This window comes from Hetaerina americana, unplaced genomic scaffold, assembly GCF_022747635.1.
Source record: "Hetaerina americana unplaced genomic scaffold, ioHetAmer1.1.p SCAF_5, whole genome shotgun sequence".
Lineage (NCBI taxonomy): Eukaryota > Metazoa > Arthropoda > Insecta > Odonata > Calopterygidae > Hetaerina > Hetaerina americana.
In genome coordinates, this window is record NW_027287095.1 from 56218446 (window position 1) to 56239827 (window position 21382).

At 38.2% G+C, this 21382-nt stretch overlaps 1 protein-coding gene across 6 annotated transcripts in view; it reads right to left on the minus strand.

Annotated features, from left to right (window-relative positions):
- The window catches only part of LOC139694330 (dual specificity calcium/calmodulin-dependent 3',5'-cyclic nucleotide phosphodiesterase 1A-like), a 580826-nt gene that overhangs the window by 77655 nt on the left and 481789 nt on the right, over nt 1–21382 (minus strand). For all 6 annotated transcript variants that reach the window (XM_071592827.1, XM_071592822.1, XM_071592825.1 and 3 more), the window contains one exon: nt 5182–5530. In XM_071592827.1, the coding sequence (XP_071448928.1) occupies nt 5182–5530 (349 nt within the window). The remainder of the gene's footprint in view (nt 1–5181; nt 5531–21382) is intronic.

Genomic DNA, 21382 nt, shown 5'->3' on the forward strand with positions numbered 1-21382 from the left:
CGTGCACTCTTTATTTGATTGCCAGCTTGTTTTCGCAACAGGCCCCACACCCTCGACGGATTTTCTACCTCCGGCCACGTGGCTAAATATGTCAAAAGAAAAAAAAGAAAGAGGATGATCGAATATGAATCAGGGAAGGAAATATATATGTATAAGAAGGACCATGTGAGCGACGACTCGCCTGTGACGTAACTCTTAGATTGTAACCTCAAAAAAAACATGCATTTATTTTTTCGTTGATATCCAGAGAAATTGGAGTGAAAAAAACAACCGCGGTTATGTCACAAAAATATTTTCTATCACAAACAAATTATCCCTGCCACTCTCACATTCACGCATGGCAAATCCATTTTAATTTATTAATCCCATTTCCGAAGTTTACTTTCGAATACAAAGGTTAAAATTGTGACATCTGCGGAGAGAACTCGACGAAAGCGTAATTAAACCACAGTATTTCCAGGAATATGGAAGCATATACGCTGTCAAAGACGTAAGTAACATCGACTATATTTTAAAGTGCTGCAATCAATAATAATTCATATATTTTTCTTTTATGATTAGTACGAGGGCCAGCCTGACCTAGAAGTACCCAGCCTGACCTAGAAGTACCCAGCCTGACCTATAGATGGCGGTGGTTATATGAAAAATATCATTATATTAGAAAGCACGCAATCTATAAAGCATATGTTTTAAGTTTGAAGATGCCACATTGTTCAGGATTTGTTTGGCAAGCCATCAGTGGTGAATGTTTCCAGTAAATTTGTGAAAATGGAGAAAATTGGTCATCGTTATGTGATACAATACTTCTATTTGAACGGCCTCAGTCCAACCAATATAAAAGATGAACTGGATTCTCCTCTGGGTGAGTCTGCTCCTTCGTTTACAACAGTAAAAAATTGGGTAGCAGAGTTTAAACGTACGACCTGGAGATTATGTTGAAAAATAAATTTTTTTTCCAGAATTTTTGTGTTTTCTTTGTTGGTCGGGTACCTCTGGGACCACCCTCGTATATACATATATATATATATATATATATATATATGTGTATGTATATATATATATATATATATGTATATATATGTGTATGTATATATATATATATATATATATATATATATATATATATAAAGTTATGGTCAAATATTTTGTCAGTCATCTGGGACTTGGCATTTGCCTGTTCATCGTGGGGTACCAAATTATTAAGGGATTTTAATATTACGGAGGTGAGGGCGGAGGAGAGGACGGTAGGTAGGTGCGAGCAAGAGAAGGTCGTTAAAACTCGTTTTAATATTCCACGGTTCCCTAAATCACGACCTCCAACTTCCTCCTCTTTGCTTGCCAACTTTTTATCGCCAACCCTCCACTGTCATTATCTTCCTTACTCCTTCTCTCCTGTAAATCTACTTCCGCCCATTTAAATCCCTTCTCCAACTCTTGGAGATCGTTCTTTATCCTTCGGCGTCAAAAGCAATTTTCTTCTGAGATCGGGAAATGGGTTAGGAGAACCAAGGCAGCGTGTCCCCTCCTTAAGAGCAAAGAGGGGAATAGGAATTGCTTGTAATCAAGGATCGGCACTACTAAAGGCTCGAGTAATCCAAGTCAAAAATACTAATGGCAATCGGCTGCAGAAAGTTTGATGCTTGAACTCTAAATTAAACCAATTGCTATTGTCCATTGCTAAATCCATTTGCTATTGTTTCGCAACCATGGGCACGTTGTGAACAGTGCTAAGTTTGAATCTTTGTTAAGTATGAATTATTGCCGATGTGAGAAGTTAAACAGCGTGTTACTTAAATAAAACTTAAGAATCATCACCCTGAAAATTTAGAAACCAGAAACTGAGGAAGAAATTAAAAACGTACCAGATTTTTTAATGCAAACAATATGAATTGGTATCATTTTTGAGTGATTATTACCAAGATATTAACGATATATCTGGATACAATTTGATCTGTATAATAATTGATCCTTATGTACATAATATCGCAAATTTAACAGTTACAGCCATTTATATTGATTTGTTTTTTTCAGCAAGCCGTAGATTGAAGTAATCCGCAGTATGGAGAAGATAGAGACTCGCAGTGTGATTAAGTTCCTTCATTTTCAAAATTACAGTGCTCGGAAAATCCCCGATAAATTGATGGCTGTTTATTGAAATGATATCAAGTCATGTGACACAGTTTTGTGGTGGAAAATAAATTTTCAAACCGACCGCATGTCCCTCACAGACGATCCAAGAAATGGAGGATCATCGCTCCGGCAGTACGTGGTAAATTATTCACGAAGAACTCTACATATTTAAGGTGTCAGCTCGCTGGGTTCCAGTACTGACTCCTTTCCCGAAGTAAACACGACGCGACCTGCAATCGCCCGGCCATCAAGGTGATGCGGATTGGAAATTTTGCCGCATCCACCCTATTCTCCCGATCTCGCCCAAAGCAACTTTTTATTATTACGATAATTGAAAAATCATCGATGACGTCGTTCAAAAGGTGGAACAATAGTTTTCGACGCCATCTGCTGAGTTCTACAATGACGGTCTTCGAGATCAAGAAACGCCGAGAGAATTGTATAACCCTGGATGGTGACTGTTTAGAGAAGTCATAAGAATAACAAATAAAAATTGAATTTATGTCGTGATTATTATTTAGTAATAATTAAAATATTACGATACCACAAAAAATCATACACATATTTATCCAAGCATTCTATACATCAATTCTTGAAAGCTTCCACATTATTTGGAATTTAGTGGTTCTATGAGTATAATATTTGAAGCAAAAGGGAACATATACCATTTGATATTCCTTACGTGAGTTTATTATCTTCCCACCATTATATCCCTCGGTTTCCTAGGACGTAAGACATCTAAAACCAAGAAGCTCGGTTTTGGGGGTAATGTTGGCCCCAGTGACCTCCCTGCCCGTCAGCCCAACTTTACCCATTCCCTCCTGCTCTCCCTCTTTCTCCTTACTGGGATGGGCACCCTCCATTATCTCATCACCTAACCCTGAAACCTCTGACCACTCTTCCTTAGACCACCACTTTCAATCCTTGCTGGCTCTGTGGCCGCGTCCAGGGGCTCCTTCTCCGCCACCTCCCCCGTCCACCCTGCCACAGCGCTCCCATTCCTCTTCCCACCTGGCCTGGGGCTACCTACGTTGGCCACCATAACCCCACCTCAAAGAAGACTTAGATGCCCAGATATTTTGCTGGAAGTAAGGGTCCTACCCCTGCGGCTGTCACCCTAATATACCGAATTGATGCCCAGATTAACATAACGGCACGTGATACTTGTGTCGCTTGTTAAAGGTCAAGGGCGGAGAGGGTCGCGTAGGAAGAACAGTCCTCCCTCGTACAGCTCACAATCATTGCAAAAATGGAGCCAAATAAACTGATGAAATTCCTTTTTGGATGATATCTTGACCACCGCAAGTATATATATATTTTTATAAATATATTTATAGGTGGGGGTGGTGGAGGGGAGGTGGGCGACGGCGAGTATGATGTCTACGGAGAGTGTCGGTAGGGGGGTAATGAGATAGCCAAGAAGTTTCACGGTCTCAAGACATGTTCTTGAATGAGAGGGCGGTATACATCAGTGGGGAGTACGTTGAAATATCCTAATAAGGGACACGATTTCAGGGGTGAAGTCTTGCATGTCCCTCCTCCAGCAGATGACTTGCAAAGTGGGAGTGGGATGGTTTCCCGTGAAGGAAACTTCTCCTATGTTCCTCTGCTCTCTTTAGAAAGGAGCCCCTAGTCTGTCTCACGTACGTGGCGTCACAACCATTGCATTTTAACTTGTGCATTCCGCTTTTGTCCAACCAACTTCAACCAATTCAGCCACCTCTTTTTCCTCTTCGCCTCCACTCTCATATACTAACCTGTATATGTGTGTTTGTATATATATATATATATATATATATATATATATATATATATATATATATATAACCGACATGCATGAGTAACTTTGTACCCGAGGATGACGTAGGCGTTGAAACTAGTCGTTCCTAATAAGACATTTGGTGGAAAGATACATTGCTTTTTTACTTCAGTAGAAATAGACTCAATACAAAATGCTGGACGATATATATGTTTACGGATTCACTTCAACCTGATACAATAACTGTCACCACAGAACAGTGGGAGACAGGACATGATGGATACAACATTTATAAGTTTTAAGTAAAGAAAAATGTGCAATTTAATGGAAGAACTGTGATTTCAACATACATCAAATGGTATTAACGACAGAAATATAGGGGAATGAAATTGAACCAGATGATTTTTATTTACATACTTAATTTCTATTTTAATGGCGAAACTTCCTCATTTTCTTTTATTTTAGTGAGTTCAAGGTTTAACACAATCATGCGTAGGGATGCAATTCCAAATTTAATCAAGACGGTTAGAATGTTTACAAACAATGTATCTGTTTATTTTAATATCCGGTTGAACGCCAGAGGACCACCGGTTAGCGAAAACGACGGTAAGCCCTTATTTACCTTTCATCCTTAAGATATCACCGTAAGAACCTTTACTACCGTAACTGGTTACTTAAACCACTGCGGTAAGAACGGCGATGAATTAGCCCAAATGGCCAAATATACCAAAATCAAGTGCTGTGGCAATTTTTCAAAGATGGCAGAAGTGCAAAAAATAATATAATGGCAAAAAATATCAAAAAGGAAAAATATGTTTAATTATACAGCGATGGAAAACATACAATATTTTACATTTTACCAAATATTTGCATTTTTTTAAAGCTCTACCTCGAGCTAACCATTTACACTCACTCGAAGATCGGATGAAATCTCAAGCGATACAAGTTTTAACGAAAACCAAGGGTTTTTCACGGTTCGATTAACTACAGAAAATTCCACGGTCTTTGTATTCAACAGATGTCGGAAGGATGGACTATTTCTGTGCGTGCAAATGGATTGCACAATCACAAACACAGACGGGATGGAAACAACAACAATACAGAGGGGAAGATTAAAATGGGAATTCGGGGACTTGGCCAAAGAGCCAATTTTTTTGGGGACATTGGGAGATGTTTATTTTATTAAAAATTTTATTCGAAATACGAGGATAGGGAGCGGGTGGGAATAGGGGGAGGCGGAGGGAGAGAAGAGAGAGAGAGGGGAGCGGGCATGAGGGGGTCGCATTACTCACTGGATGGCGGCCTTGTCGCATGCCTCTGGGGAGTCCACGGATGGCAACTCCTCGGTCCTCAGCAGCACCATATCCCCCCGGCTGCCGCTTCCGACGTTCTCCCCGCCCTCACCACCCTCCACCCGCCTCTCCTCCTCCTCCTCCGCCAGCCGCTCCCCCACGGCCCCGGCTCTCGAGAGGGGCGGCGCGTGCGGCGGGGGAACCCGGGGAGCGGAGGCGGACGGAGGCGGGGGGACCGGCTGCACCCCCGACGAAGAGGCGGTCGGCGCGGCGGAGGCGGGCTCGCCTCTGCCCTTCCTCGTCCCGCGGCGGAGGATGGTGAACGACCCCTGCGCCCCTGGGGGTGCTCCTGCGGGAGAGAGGATGCGATCGGGAGCGTTAATGAGGGCGGGCAGAGGCTCTTCCCCTTCCTCCGCCCTTTTCATCTCGGCATGCGAGGGAGCGGCTCTTTGCAGTGAAAAACGTGCCCCGCAATCTCTAATGACAAAACCTTTAGGGCATTGATTAAAAAAAAGACACGTGAAGGAATGAATTGAGTTGGATTGAATTTATTTTGCTAGAGAGAGAAAAATATTCGCACCGGGCATTGGTACATGAAGATATACGACTCACATTGCAGTCGCATGGACACATCCTGCATGCTTTTCAAGTGAATGCAAAAACAGGTATACAATAACGATGAAAAAAGAGCTTGTCTGGTGCGTACAAATAAATCTATGCCAAGCATGATTTGGGTTTAAAAATTAATGATAATTATATATCGTTGCTGTACTTCATAATTATTTTCAAAAATGTTATTGCCGTTATTTCATGTATATTATTTATTTACTATTTATATGGAAATAGGCTCCACTTATGCATGAAAAAAGTGACATAAAAACATGAAATTGCCGACAGTATTAAGACGGCCTAAAAAAAGCGATTTGAGAGGCTGCAACAAAGCATTTCCAGATTTGATAAAATATTAGTACCATATCCCAGGGATATATGAATTTCCACTTTTTCCACCATAAGAAAAATCATCAATACACGTTGAAGAAGCACTCTGCATGAAATTAAACTCATAAGTTATACTAGGACAAAGGAAAAGGAACTTCGAATAAAGTTAATCAAAATGGAAGTGCCATTATAAATGATGATTGACATATTCCGATGCAAGATTGAATATAGTACATTCTACATTATCGTGATCGGTCGATAGATGGATAACCTTCTGAATTACGGATGTTTTCAAGGAATGGACATGCGTAAACAACTTTGCAACAGGACAATGTACTACACTGCAGCAGAAGGAATATGCATTTCTTTCAACGATTTAATAAGCGGTCCACCAAAGGGAAATGAGGTTAGTTTTAACATGTTTGATATTCATTCCACCTATTCATTCTGGAAAGTAATTTCAATCATTTAATTTAATGATGAGAGTATAGGGTTACACAGTCGAAGCGTGAGCAATGTCAACTGCTGGGTGGCTAATACACGCGGCTTGCTCAACATTTACGCAGCGCGGGTTACATGCATTCACGGCGTCCACCCACGGGGCTCTCTCCCTTGGACTTGACTTCCTCATCCGCAGCGTTAACTCCAGCGGTTGGGGAATTCCGTGTCCAACAGAGCAAGCTAAACTCACAGCAGAGACCGTCATTTCACTTATCTCAATTCAAAAAATATTCACTTAATCTTTTTAGTTTGCTGACTTCCAGAAAGTCCGATCCCAGCTTGATCATTCATTATCCACGTAACTCCCAGGATCCCATTCGCTCTTTAACAATCCCATTGCCCTTTCTCTGAACTAATTCATCTACTTATTTTTTGCCTTCCGCTCAGTAGACCTCTCTGGGAGATATTACCGGTTGGGACAATTTCCTCTCCGTAATACTTTACCGGGATTGCCTCCTAGTTGAATTGCAGGAGCTAATTTCTTGTGGCCTCGTTCCAGAAGAAGATTATGTTTCAAAAGAGCAGAAGTTATTTTGCTTCCACCATGTTTTGATTAACACAAAGTCTTAGGTTTCCCTTACTCTACCACATCTTGTGTGCATTTCATAGTTATTTGTTTTTTGTTTACTCACGTACCGACCTTATGACCTTAACAATTGACCTTACTATGTAAGCCTGATGACCTTAACATTCCGTTTGGCGTGGAATTAAAATTGTCAGCGAACAAAAACCTTCACGATATTTCAATGGGCCACATAATTTGGACCTACTTTTTTGGATCCCATAAAATTTAAAATGAAGATTAATTACTCTTTCATTAACCTTTCTCATTATGGGTAGCACTTATGAAACATTAAGATGAGTACAAATATTAGGTTCAGATAAGATTGTACCGTTTAAAAAGATTTAACCCCTTAAAGTTACAACTTTACACGGTCTTAAACTGAGGCTTAAAATAAAATATTAGGCAGGGAGGATTCAGGAAGAAAGATGAAGTGGTAAGAAGGAACATGACTGAATTAAATGGTTGGTTGGTTGGTGCTACGAGCTGTTAAGATTGGAAAGATTCTAGAAGAGCATGGTGAAGTAGGGTTGAACAGAGATCACGTTAAGATAAAGACCTAACACTCGGAAATGTAAAAACGAACGTTTAAGACAATTCAGTGGTTGACAGCTCTTTTACACACGGTTTACTTGTACCTTAAACGTTATTGAGGATAAAGTGGAAGGAGAGAAGAATCAAGACGCTAAATGATCTAAGAAGGGAGATGGTACTACGTGGAATGAAGAAAACGACAGGAAAGGTGACAGTGAAAAACAAAGTGTGAAACGATCACTAAACCTGTTAAATAATCAGATAATCTATGGCTTGTTAACACCCTTTCCTGGTATCTCACGACTAGATATTTGTTACCAAGATACCTAAATATTGCTTCAATGCAAAAATGTAACCCATTTCTATAGCCAAGACTTTTGGAAAGATGCTGATCGCATATTAAATTCATAAAATCTACAAAAAAGTTGTTCATGGATAAATTGTTGGGAAAATTGCGCATTTTCCTTAAACCTCACCTCTGCTCTTTTGTTTATAATGGGCTTGCTCGACCTATTTCATTCAAAAGAAAGAAATATCATTTCATTTCAATAAAACTGAGCAATCGAAATGGGGAAGTACCTGATGTAAAACCAGTCCTCGCATTGCCTTCATTCTTATCACGCGTAGTTATCGTTGCTCAGAATAGTTTACTGCATCTATTTCACACATATTCCGAGGAACTTTAATCAGACGTGTATCGCTTTGGAGCCATAAAAAGAATCCACCGGCTCACGGAGGACGAAGGTATCATTTCTCCCATTACATTTTTTTAAAAGAGTGCAGGAAGGAAATATTAATGACGCTACAGAAAGAAAGTAAAACTACCAATTAGTTGCATACAGTCAAGCACATCAACCCTCACAGAAAAAATACGGTAAATCAGGCAGGCAAGCCGATTTTTAACCGTGTGAAGTGTACGTCGCGCAAGCAGTCATGCCGCATGAGAGCAGGCAGCTGATTAATTAATGAAAGCCTTTTTGAAAAAGCAGACGCACACTGGAACCACTTGACAAATGAATTAATGACTTAACCTCTAGCTCAGCTCCCATAGCCTCAAGTACTTTGACCGAGAGTTGTGCCATCCCACGGCCTGTGAAAACAACGGCCTTCCTTATTTCTTGCATATGCTCACGGCAAATAAAGAGGTCCGCACATGAGTTTTCTCTCTGCGGTGCGCCTCATATCGTATAATTTTAGCTTTGCTTCCTTTCTCTTCCCGTCATGTTTGAACAAGGTTTATACGGCGATGCCTGAGAAGCATTCATCTAACAGAGATAACTTCAATGCCTTGACCGGAGGATACAATTTTTTTCCACATTAAAGAAATAAAATGGAATAGGAAAGGAGAGGCATAAAGTTAATGCAATTGGTATTCAGAAATTCAAAAAGGCCAAAAAGCCATGAACGCAGTTTTTAGCCTGCATGCATTCATGCAAATAACTGTAATTTTCCAGCACAAGAGACATCGGAGCGTGAAACTTATTGGTTTTGGAATTTATTACATTTCTTAATAAATTAAGTATATGAAGTACCATTGTTCCATTTCATACAACGCCTTTGTTTACAATTTTTAACACTTTCGCTAAAACTGAGCTAGACCGAATAATGTTTGCCACGCTTTGGACAACTTCATAAAAACCATCATTTTCATTTCTTTTCCTAAAGATAAATTCGGTGACTGGCTTCACATTCGTTGCAAGTGATTTTTACAGTTTCATTTGGAAAAATTTCAATGGATTTGTTCGGCCTTTCAATCACGAAAGACCTAAGGAAAGTAACTAACGATGGACAATTATAGCGAAATGTAGATTTATTGGATAGAAATAATTTAAGTAAATTATACGTACTTAATAGAAAAAGGCGATTTTGACATCAAATAAAATGCCACGAGAACCGCATTAGAACTGATAACGTATCATTTATTTTTAAGTTAACTTTCAGGCCTCTTCAATACTCTTTCAATACACAGGGTCTATCCCAAAAAATAAGTAGAATGATTTTTACCGCCCACGTGGACCGCTAGAGTGGTGCGATTTGTGGCGGGAAAGGGTGGTGAAAGTTCTTGGGGAAGCAACACAAACCCGTTTCGGTTGTCTGCGGGCCGTTACAGTACACGCATCGCTTCTAGACTGGACCTTTGTTCCACGTTGTCGCGTCACGAATACACGATGCCACGTCCAATGGAGCAACGATACGCGACTACATTTTGTATTAGCACGGAAAATTGGATTCTTGGGTCAGGACCATGGTTAAAGATGCTTACAAAATTGAAGAAACATCCCAAAGAATGGTTTTATGCAGCCAAAAGATGTTCCGGGAGGCTGAAGACGAAGAACGTCCTGAAAGTCCGACAAGGACACAGAGCGACGAAAATGTGCAAAAAGTGAGAGACATGCTCAATTCCGATCAATACCCGAGGGCCAGAATGTTAGCAAAAGAGTGAAATACTCCAATAACTATAGTGCATTTCATTCATACGGAAGATTTCGCCATGATCACCAAGGTGCTGTCGGAAAATCAGAAGGATGCTCGTGTGGCAATCTCTCGTGATCTCTTGGAACGCTATGAAAGCGACCTACCGACCTGGTGTGGCAATACCGGACTTATTTGTATTTTAAGAATAAAAAGGAGCATGGAAGGCAACCATTTTTTAATGCTATATATTATTAAAGAGGTTGTCACGAGTTGCCCGAACGAGGTCCCCGTCGACACCTTCCAGGAAGTCTACCGCGGCTGGCAGAGGCGCTGGCATCGGTGTGGAAATGTATAAGGGTGCTATTTTGAAGAATTTTAGTCATTTGTACTTTGATCTACAATACATTTTTGCCCGAATTTATTCTACTGATTTTTGGGACAGGCCCTGTATTCGACGGATTTTGTAGAGGATCACAAAAATTTAACGTATGTTAAAATTTAATATATCCTACTGACAACAAAACTCGAACTTCGTACAAACTCCATTCACTCAATTTCCCCTACGAGATCATTCTAGAATCCTTAAAATGCAAAGGGTTTGTTATCTGGGAACTGCAACTGGCCAAGAACGACTTAAACATATTCGTTTTCATCACCATTGATGCAAATAGCGATATTGTTGACGCTCTTGACTTCGATATCATTATTAAGAAAGTCGTAAAAGTGATTTGTAATGAAATTCCAATGCCTTTTAACTCGCGGTTAAAGGGAGTCCTAATTTATTTAAAGGTCATAATAGTTTTGTTACTCTGAACTGCCGAAGAGAAATTTATCAGACACTATTATCTGAAAAGATCGTGATAAGAAAAGAGTTAATTACTTACAGGTTTCTCTGGCAAAATAATACGGATGATACAAGCAAAAAAGTTTTAATGATACTTTGATAATCATATGACATGCTGATAGTCACATTACCCCTTCAGATCACTTCAATCGTTCCCCCGGTATCTGAGATTCCTGTGTGCTGAAAGGAACGATCAACTCTAGAATACCTTTGTTTGGCAGAATTACCCAATAACAACAACGAGAACTTTTCATGAACCTTTTGATGCGAATGGTGAAACAAAGTGGTTTTAAAATTTCAAATGCTCGGAAAAATGGATGATAGCAAATTTGAGGGGAGCTCGTTGTTAAATTGAAAGCAATGTAAAAGCGCCACATATGAACTTATGCCAATGAAATTTTGAGGGCTTGGTCAAATATTCGCATTTTATACTTTCCAACTCAGTGCCAACTTTGAGAGCCACAGATATCAGAATCCGATGATACCGTGGGATATGCATACATTCCGCTCGGTTCTACCATCGGATTAAGGCCTCCACTCCGGCTAGCTTTTCAAAGTTCGACTTGGGTATAGTAGGCCTTCAATTTGCCTGTTCGATGACTACCTGTATATCCATGCCGAACGTTTGAACGTCCGTCGGCCAGAATGAAGATGGAAGACCGGGGAGGGATTTCTGCTATTAAAATGGTGGGAAAACCCCACATTTTAGATTGCCGTAAGCTTTCTTGGGAAAATCAGGCCGAGTATATGCTAACCGCAAAATTTTCTGATATAGTTAAAAAATAACCTAAACAGTGCTAATTTATAATTTGTTTAAAATTAATTTTAATTTGATTCTACCCATTTGGCTTATGAATATCTCAATATCTAAAAAAACAACACGTCACTCAAAATAATTGGTAGACCTCGGACCACCGAAACTGTTTTGGGATGACTTGAGCAATTAATTTAAGCAGTAGATGGTGGAAACCATACATTATCAATTCCGCTATCTACTTCTTTAATTTACATTCACTGACCGATTCGCCCACATAAGTTTGTACCATATTTGATTGATCTCTAATCCCAAGCCAGTTCTCCAAGCTTCGTAATGACACTTTTTCTTTAGCAATTACCATAAAGTTGTAACCAATAAGGCAATACGATCAACATGGAATCTTCAATGCTTTACAAAAAAAACTTTTCCCAAGTGAATCTCATACTATATTCTAAGCTACTTGATGGCTATTCTACACTTGGTTTTATAGAGCATCGGTCCCGTTCAATTTTTCTTTCGGGAAAACACCCACCCGGAGGGCATGAGACTTCTCTTCAGGCTCTCCTTCACGCGATCAGACTCTTGAGAAATGGCATACGGCGACTTGGAGGGGGTTATTATTCCTGCTGTAAAGACAAGTATCCACTTGCTAATAAACCTGCCGTGATGTCTTTATTCCAGTTTCCACCCATTTTTGCGCGATGCTGTCACCTATTACCGCCCTGTTGGCAATACGCGCTGCGAAGTTGTTCGGTCACCTTCACGCCGCACTCGGTTTTTATTTGGTTTCTGCGAGAAATGATTGGAATTTATGCAAAAAAATAACTTCGCATGTCTTTTAATAGTACAACTTCTCAAACAATTTCCATAAGAATTCAATAAATTTACGCATTTGAGTCATCACTTAGTAGCGAGCTGCTAGATGGAAAACTTGATTCTTCCCACACGGCCTTAATCGGGGTCTGCAAAAAACAAGAAATCACCCCAACCATAAAATTGCGTTTTCCAGCATTATAGGCGATAAAACCACGTATTTATTAGAACTTTTACAAATTTTGCATTTACTGGGACCCTATAACAATATGTTATCAATGCTTCGCGAAGCTCAACCGAAAATAAAATTTCCAAAGATGCATTACCCAGCAAGACAATCACAAGAGTGCACTATATTTCAGCATAACTCCTTAACAAGTTAAAAACCTCCCAATTTCCCGTGAAAGTGCTAGGCAATTATTTCATAAAATATTAATTATGACAGTGGCATAAGCACTCCTTTTTGATACAAAATTTTTAGCAGATGTAAAGGAACCCAAATAATGATTCGGAAGTTTTAACGAGTGTTTTGTACTGTTTTACAAAGAAACTACGTATTAGCAAATTTTATTCGGATACAGTTTTAGGACTGAAAAAAAAAGAATTATATAAAATTTGAGTTTGGGGCCGTTTTCAAGTATTTTATGGACAGAATTTGAGCAGGTATATATTTTTTTAATTAGTGCATAATATATATTGAAGGAAGTTTAACACTATTTTCATCTGTTAGGACCTAAAGACTGCCTGAAGTGTTAATACCATTAACAAAGTAATTAATTAAAATAAACCAGTTCCTTCAGCGTAGAAATTTAGGCAGCATTACAAAAATACATAACGTATGGAGTGCTCAAGTTGAAGAAAGTAACGTGAAGGCTGATAAAGAGTTGAATGCACACATTACGAGCACGTGTCAGAATATAAAACATGCAGTTTCTTCTCCATAGATTAAACTAATTTCATCAAGTTGAAATACCTACTCTAAAGATTATTCATATGCATGCAACAGCAACTAGATGTTTTTTTTTAGGATTCCCAATGCCAAAAATTTAGATTAGATATTTAACTAGAGAAACTGTCAACTGCATTGCCGCATCGACGAATTATTAAAATATCAGCTCTTCAATCGACTTGGAATATGCATCCCTAATACATTCGGGCAATCTGGTGTCGAATGCAGCACACTTCAAAATAAAATTTGAATTAATTCCTATGAGTCCTTTATATCTCTAACTCATCATCAGGCGCCCGAGCTATCTATATCATAGAATGTATACATGTATGCGTGGCACACACAAATCACAAAAACTGCAAATTTTGTTGAATTGAGATCACTCTTACGGGAATTATTGTAATTCATGAGATCCAATCTTTATTATTTCGGCAATAAAAATTCAATAGCTTTCCCGGAATCAAAATTTCTACGAGGGAAGTTCAACAAAGATGATGATACATTTTTTTCGCAGTATTAGTTTGCATAAATTCATTTCTGTTATGTATTACCAGCTAAATGTATATGTAAAGCAAGTTTCATCAATTTAAATTAAGGATTACTTCAGCGGTAGCCATTTTAAGTTGTAACAAGTTCAGTTCGCCTACGACAACAAAGTTAGTAACGAGAGACGAGCAACACGCTACACTGACATTTTATTTTTTTCCCGAACGAGTCTTTATCCAAGACCTATGAAATGTTACTAGAGGTTTATGAAGAGTCTGCTCTTTGCTATAGCTCAACAAAGAGGTGGTTAAAAATATTTAAACAGGATAGACAAACATTTCAAGGGTGGGTGGACCAAGATTTCCAGTCACTACACTTACTGAAGTAATCCTTGATACCACAGCTGCAGTTGTGAGAGAAGATAGTCGAAAAACATTGGAAAAACTATCAACAATATCGACAATTTAATTTGGTGCAAACCAAACCTTGGTAACGGAATATATGCACATGAGACGTGATTGTGAGCAGTGGGTTCCGCGAAACCGACCCCGAAAACTCGGTAACCTTGAAAAAATCTTTGTGAGGAGTTTTACTCATCTTTCTAGTCCAAACCTAGCCTCATGCAACTTTTTCCTGTCCCCCAATGTGAACAAACACCTTCGTGGGAAGCGATTTTTATCATCAGATGCGGACGAAGGCAAAGAGAACATGTGTCAACTCGCAAAGGCTTGCGTTGACGCAATACCTGGGTTAAATCAATATAACTCGCTATGCACTAAATATATCCCATTAAGCTAACAATATAACAAAATTATTGGTATTCTACCGTTTAGAGTGGGTTGTCTGACCGACAAACTTAGCAACGATAAATTTCTTTCCCTTTCCTAGCGAAAAAAAACAACCAGACATTCAACATTAAATGACATATCATAAAATTAAATTTTTGCACCGTTACTTATGCGAATAAAATATTTTTGATTACTTTTAATTGAGCGCCCTCGTTATATTACCCTTGCAGTAATATTTTGAGCATTTTTTCATGACTAAATTTCCCATTCTTTGATTAAATTATCATAATTAAAAGGATGTTTGTCGCATTTCTCAGGTTATTATAAAACAGCTTTTACAAGACCAATAGGAAAGATGTATTAAATACGGCTTTCAATGTGAAATCAGACAAAGTATACGTCACGCATGAATTTTCTGTCGATCTCATTCACATTTGGGTGAACAGCAACCAAGGTTTATGCTCTTCCTCCGATGTGTTTTTGAGCCTATTCTTCCATATTATGCATGCAGTTTTACTGATTTGATTTTACATAAAAACTTCGATTAGCTCACAAGTAAAAGAATTTTTAATGCATTTTTCTCCCATATCCACGATAATATTTCATGATGACCAGCAGTTCATGCATTAGCATAGCAGGCTTAGTAATCGAACTTAATCTATCCCTACTCTCCAAATACTTCATCTGTGCCTTGTCTGAAAACTTGAAACGACAAAGTATTTAAGTGAGTCCCGCTCCTGCTTACATTACACCAATCAATTAGCTCATGCTGATGTGAAAATAGTTTCCGCCGTATTTTATTGGAGGTTATTCGCCATAAATATTTAAAAAATCGGTTATTCCGCATGGAATTTATTGAGATGGCCCGAACTTCGGTTAATAAAGAAGCCTAGAACATGGCTTCGTAAGATGATACCCGGCTCGTTTCAAATATGTGAAATTTGACGTGGACTTATCAAGTATTTTAATACCTAATCAATGGTGCCATTTTAGAGTAACTATCATAGCATTTCGATGGTTTCACGACATGCACACACCTTATTAACTTTTGCAGCATATCAGTCCATAGAGAATAAAGTCAAGCAATGCTTTTGACAAACGTTCATCGGCCCAACTAGTGTTTTAGTTGGCAAGGACTATTTCAATGAGCTATTTGAAAACACTTAGAAAATGTTTTAATTGAAATTATACCAACATCAATCAGATTTTCGTTTTAAATAGGATATCTAAGTAGTTTACAAGGATACCATTAGTTGAAACTGAGGTCTGAATTATCTTAGCATAACGTACAGGTATATATAATGTAATATAATGTAATGTAATGTAATACAATATAATAAAATATTATGACCTTTAAGATGCATAAATAAGCTCTTAAATTTAATTCTCCCATAATCGAATGAGAATTCATCTTGAACGCTGATTTTAATTAATACCAAGAAGATAGATCAATTTTTAATAATCAAGAGTCCCAAACTGTCGATTTTAAATTCCCGTGGCTCTAGCTGTCATAGTTAAGACATAATTGATAACCTAGTGATTTGACTATGATGTACTACTGATGTAAGTGGAGACGCTTTAGATGTCGGTGGATTCTTTTTTCAAAATTTAATTTTGTGCTTCGTATTGGTCAGAATTTAAACTTTCCTACGTCCGATCGCCTCTTAAAATATGAAAATACAATTCAATCAATTTAAGTGCTTAATTCTATCTTCTCAGGGACACAACGAAAGCTTTGAAAAGTAGAAATGTACTGTATTGCATGCAACGCAGCGATTCACGGACTTGGTCCGTTCATTACTGTAAAGAGCTTTCGTGAGCGCTACCAGACGTCAAGAATTGCAAAATTGAAGTGAATGAAACTTCTGCTCCAAGATAGAGACAGTTCTATCCATGGTAATCTAAATAAAGACATGAATTCATGGTGAAACATTAAAATATTTGGCGGCATTTAATTTTTACAAAAAATGCTGTGCAAAATCTCTTAAGGTTTTGTGGAATACTGACACCGTTCTTCTTTGACTACAAAGGAAGTAGGCTCAAAAACGATCGATGCTTCAACAAATGACACTCATTTATTGCTATTACTAGCAATGAATAGCTATGACTAGACTTCCAAATGTCCAATTACTGTGCCACGCAATCATGAAACATTTCCTGTATTAAAGAGACTACTATGAGTGAACGCGTGAAATTCGATAATAGGTCACAACTGAAAGGCTGAGTGTATTTTATAATGAAATACTGCGCAAATCGCAGCTCTAACGGAATGAAGCAATAAGCGGAATGAATCCAATGTCCTCACCCATCCGCATCAAAATGTTCCGCATTAGAGGGAGACATGATAAAGAGCCAACACCGGCGTAATTGGATGCGCAAGCGGGTGTGAAATTCTTTGGAGAGAATTGTTTCCTGGAAAATCGCAAATTATACTGCCTCCAAACGCCCAAAGTGATTCCCATGAATAAAGACTAGCACTTAAGTGAAAGTAGTTTCTCGGAAAATCGTGCACGAGTATCTCCAAGTGACTAAGACGATTTTCATGTACTGAATAAGTATTTCAGTTTAAGATTAACTCTTGCTTCAAACTTAAGAGACACATACAATCCTACTTTTCCAGGGAAAACATAAATTCAACAATAAGCAATAGAATTCCGAGGGCACATTTTTTCAAATGACTTAGTTTAACGTTCTCTGGATATGATTGTATTGACGAAATATTTTCTTGATGGTATAGTCTTCGTTTAAAATGCTGTAGACTATACGCTCTCGTTATTTAGCAAAGAGCATCGTAATGACCAACTGTAAACGGAAATTCCAATACGTCAGATCAATTTGCCCATAAAAACAACCTGATATTTATTTGTGTTGTCATTTAACTTCACATTAATAAGATCCAATGCTCCAATATCTCTTAAGGCTTCCCATTACGAGCATTAAGAGTAGAATCTTTAACCTGACTCAAAAATAGCATAGCATTGGTTAGAAGGAGCAGGACGGTTATCTAGTGGAGAATAACTCAATTTAAAAAGATTTTAATCGTGCAGAATACGCTTCATTTCTACGTTCTAAAGATATGCGAATATAAGAATCAAACAAGAAATTCGCGAAAGGGCCGTACTCCATGGTTCAGACACATGAATCATTGGAAAAGTATACCAGGGAAGAACTACTGGAAGCAGGAGCTTAAGATGAACTGGATGGATAAAATAATGCATGAAGAATTATGTGGAAGCGTACAAGAGAAAAAGACAACATGACGGACAGTAAGGAAAGAATTGATTTGAACGAATACTATGTTTTGAGCTTAAAAATAGAAGGAACATTAGAAAAGAGAAGGCACCGAGAGGTGGAACATAGTACAAATAAATAAACCAAGTAAGACAAGATAAAACTAATATTCTTAGGCGTGATATAGTGGAAGAACATCACGAACGATCCAAATTATAAAACATATTAAATTTAGTTTATTCACGCTTCTTAATCATTATTTTTATAACACAAGTCAACGCTTCAGGGTCAACATCAGGTGCATGCAACCCTCTCTCACTCAGGTTAATTTACCTTTACCACTTGATAACTGATGGACTCAAACTACTGAGAAAGTTCGGGGCTCCTTCGCGGCGTGGGCGACGAAAAGACGTGAGCAATATTGTCAGCCTAAGCTCGTGGTGTTTATGAGGCCGCCTTAGGATTGCTTCAATAAACTATTGTTACTTCCGATTTTACATATGGACGAAGTGTAGCGATGGAAGATGTACGCATTGTGTGAACCTAGCCCCTTTGTGATGGTAAAGGCGCGTTTGGTATCAAAAAGTGTCATTGTATTTTGTCTCGTATCTATTCTTCTTGTGTATGTGTGCATGCGCATTGTAAGAGTAACGTTTGACCAGACTTGACCGTTGCTACCAGGGCAATTGCCTAATTGCAATGAGATTTATATAATAATAACAATAATAATAATATCCTTTACCTCACTAAACATATTCTTGTTAGCTAAATTTAATTTTTCCTACTACGCCTTTTAAATTTTCGAAAGGTTTCTACTGTGGCCTAAAAGTTTAATGATAATTTATTTAAAAAATGCTCCGATTTTAACATCGAGAGAACTTGTGCTTACTATTTCGCCGGTTCGCCCTTCATCTCCGAACAAAACGATCTTTTGGGTTATTGTATCCGGACAAATCGAAAATAAATCACGTCAGACAATGATAAAACACACTGAAACAACGCAAAGACCATCCAAATCCATTGAACAATACAATTTCAGATTCTTGAGAATGAATGAGATTTATATAATAATAACAATAATAATAATATCCTTTACCTCACTAAACATATTCTTGTTAGCTAAATTTAATTTTTCCTACTACGCCTTTTAAATTTTCGAAAGGTTTCTACTGTAGCCTAAAAGTTTAATGATAATTTATTTAAAAAATGCTCCGATTTTAACATCGAGAGAACTTGTGCTTACTATTTCGCCGGTTCGCCCTTCATCTCCGAACAAAACGATCTTTTGGGTTATTGTATCCGGACAAATCGAAAATAAATCACGTCAGACAATGATAAAACACACTGAAACAACGCAAAGACCATCCAAATCCATTGAACAATACAATTTCAGATTCTAAAAAGGTGCATCATCTTTCCAAACCCACCTTTACAATTTATTCAATGTAATACTGTATTAAACCTATGAAATTTAGTTTTTCGGCATGGAAATTTTAAAATACTTACCCACGGCACGAATTCATTACTGTATGATGTACTCCTGTGAATTCATTCAGTTCAGTATCTATCAGGTCAGTACTGGCGAAAAGAAGGTGTCAATGCCCCAAACACCCCAGAGAGTGACGTACGGTAATACTGAAAGCATTGGTAATGGAGGGAAATTTAAAACGCATACTAGCGTAAATAAAGAAATAGCACCAGGGAGGGTCAAAGCACATTAAGACACTGAAGGTCGGTAGATAAATACGCACCTGCTCGTACAAAGTATTGTGAAAGAGCGCGTCTTGCAAGAGCAGTCATTTGGAGTTCTCTCGCAGCAATAGCTTAGTTTACTAATATCCGTGCCAAACTTGAAGTTTTACAGTTATTTGGATTTTTCAAAAGACAATCGTAGCAGAACATACGCCGAAGAAATAAATATGTTTGTATTTTCATTTTGGCGCGCCAATTCTTAGCAATTCGTTTGAAAATAGTTTGCAGAAGCCACCAATTTTACGGTGAATATATAGGTATTTCTTGATAAAAAGAAGAGTTGAGTTTTTATGGAGCATACATAAGGTAGAGCACCATAATCGAACATGTGTTAAGAAAACCTTATTCCTTCTTCAACATCACGTGATATTGGTTAAATGGTACACGTGACTTTGTCCGACATTTATGCATTCGCGATCTTATTTTCGTGCATCTGTTTATTAATGGGTCAAATAAACTTTAGTTTTCGTGTTCCTCGAAAAACAAGTTTCTTAATATCTTGTAAATTAACGATTTGCAAAAAAATTAAAATTAAATGCAAAAACGCATCTAACTATCGACAGCAGAAAATTAGCGTCGCATGCACTAGCTACCGTGACAGCGAGTGAGATGGAGTATAGTGAAACTGCCACCCGATGATTATGAAATATACATATGCATGTTAATGTTTATCATACGTATGTATATGTAATTTACACGTCAGAATATTATACCACTGAATAAATGCATATTTTCACTGAATTTTGAAATTGAATCATTTTTGCATTACTTTGCAAAAAAGTTCAATCATTCTGAGCGCATATTTGTTATTATCGACCGCACAAACATACTAATGTGTTATTATAATTAAAAAAGGATATATTTTTATTGAACTTCAAAATAATGAATATCTATTAAATATTTTTTAAATTCTAAATACAGATTCATAATAACCAACCGTGAACAACTATTGACAATTCATCCTTAAATCACTCAGATATTTATTGATGTGACCAATGCTTTTAGTATTATCGTACCACTTGGAGATGGCGCCGTCACATGACTAGACACCTTGGTTTCTCTCTTGGGGTGTTACGTTCTCGAAAGCGGTCGAGAATACATGACGAATTATACCGAGAGCGTCTGAGTCAGGAGAAGCCGGGGAATTCGATCCTCGTAGCTATGCGGGGAGACTGCGGAAATCTATGCGGGGAATGGCTAATGATGCCGAGGATGTGCGAAGAAAGGCGCCCATGCGCTGAGCACATTATTGTCACTTCCCTCAGCGCAAAGTGGTAATTCAAAAGATACTCTAGTGCCGTGTCATAACGTCCAGAGGTTGAATACAGCATAGGTTTCTGCGGACAGGCTACAACCAAAATTCAGCGCCTCCTACTTAAACAAATGTAACATCACTGCTTCTGAAATGAGCGCGACACCTTCAGACTAAATGAGAGCCCAATGTATTCTTCCATTTCAGGCTGAGGAAGGAATACTCAAGTACTAGTCAGTGCACCGGGCGTGTTGCAGTATTGATGAGGTTATTTTGAAAAGATTTGATTTATATTGCACTTGAGGTAGTGTAACGTTGCAAATTCTTTCCCGCGAAAGCTCTCACTGTCTTCCACCCTTTACATTCAATGTTTGGGTG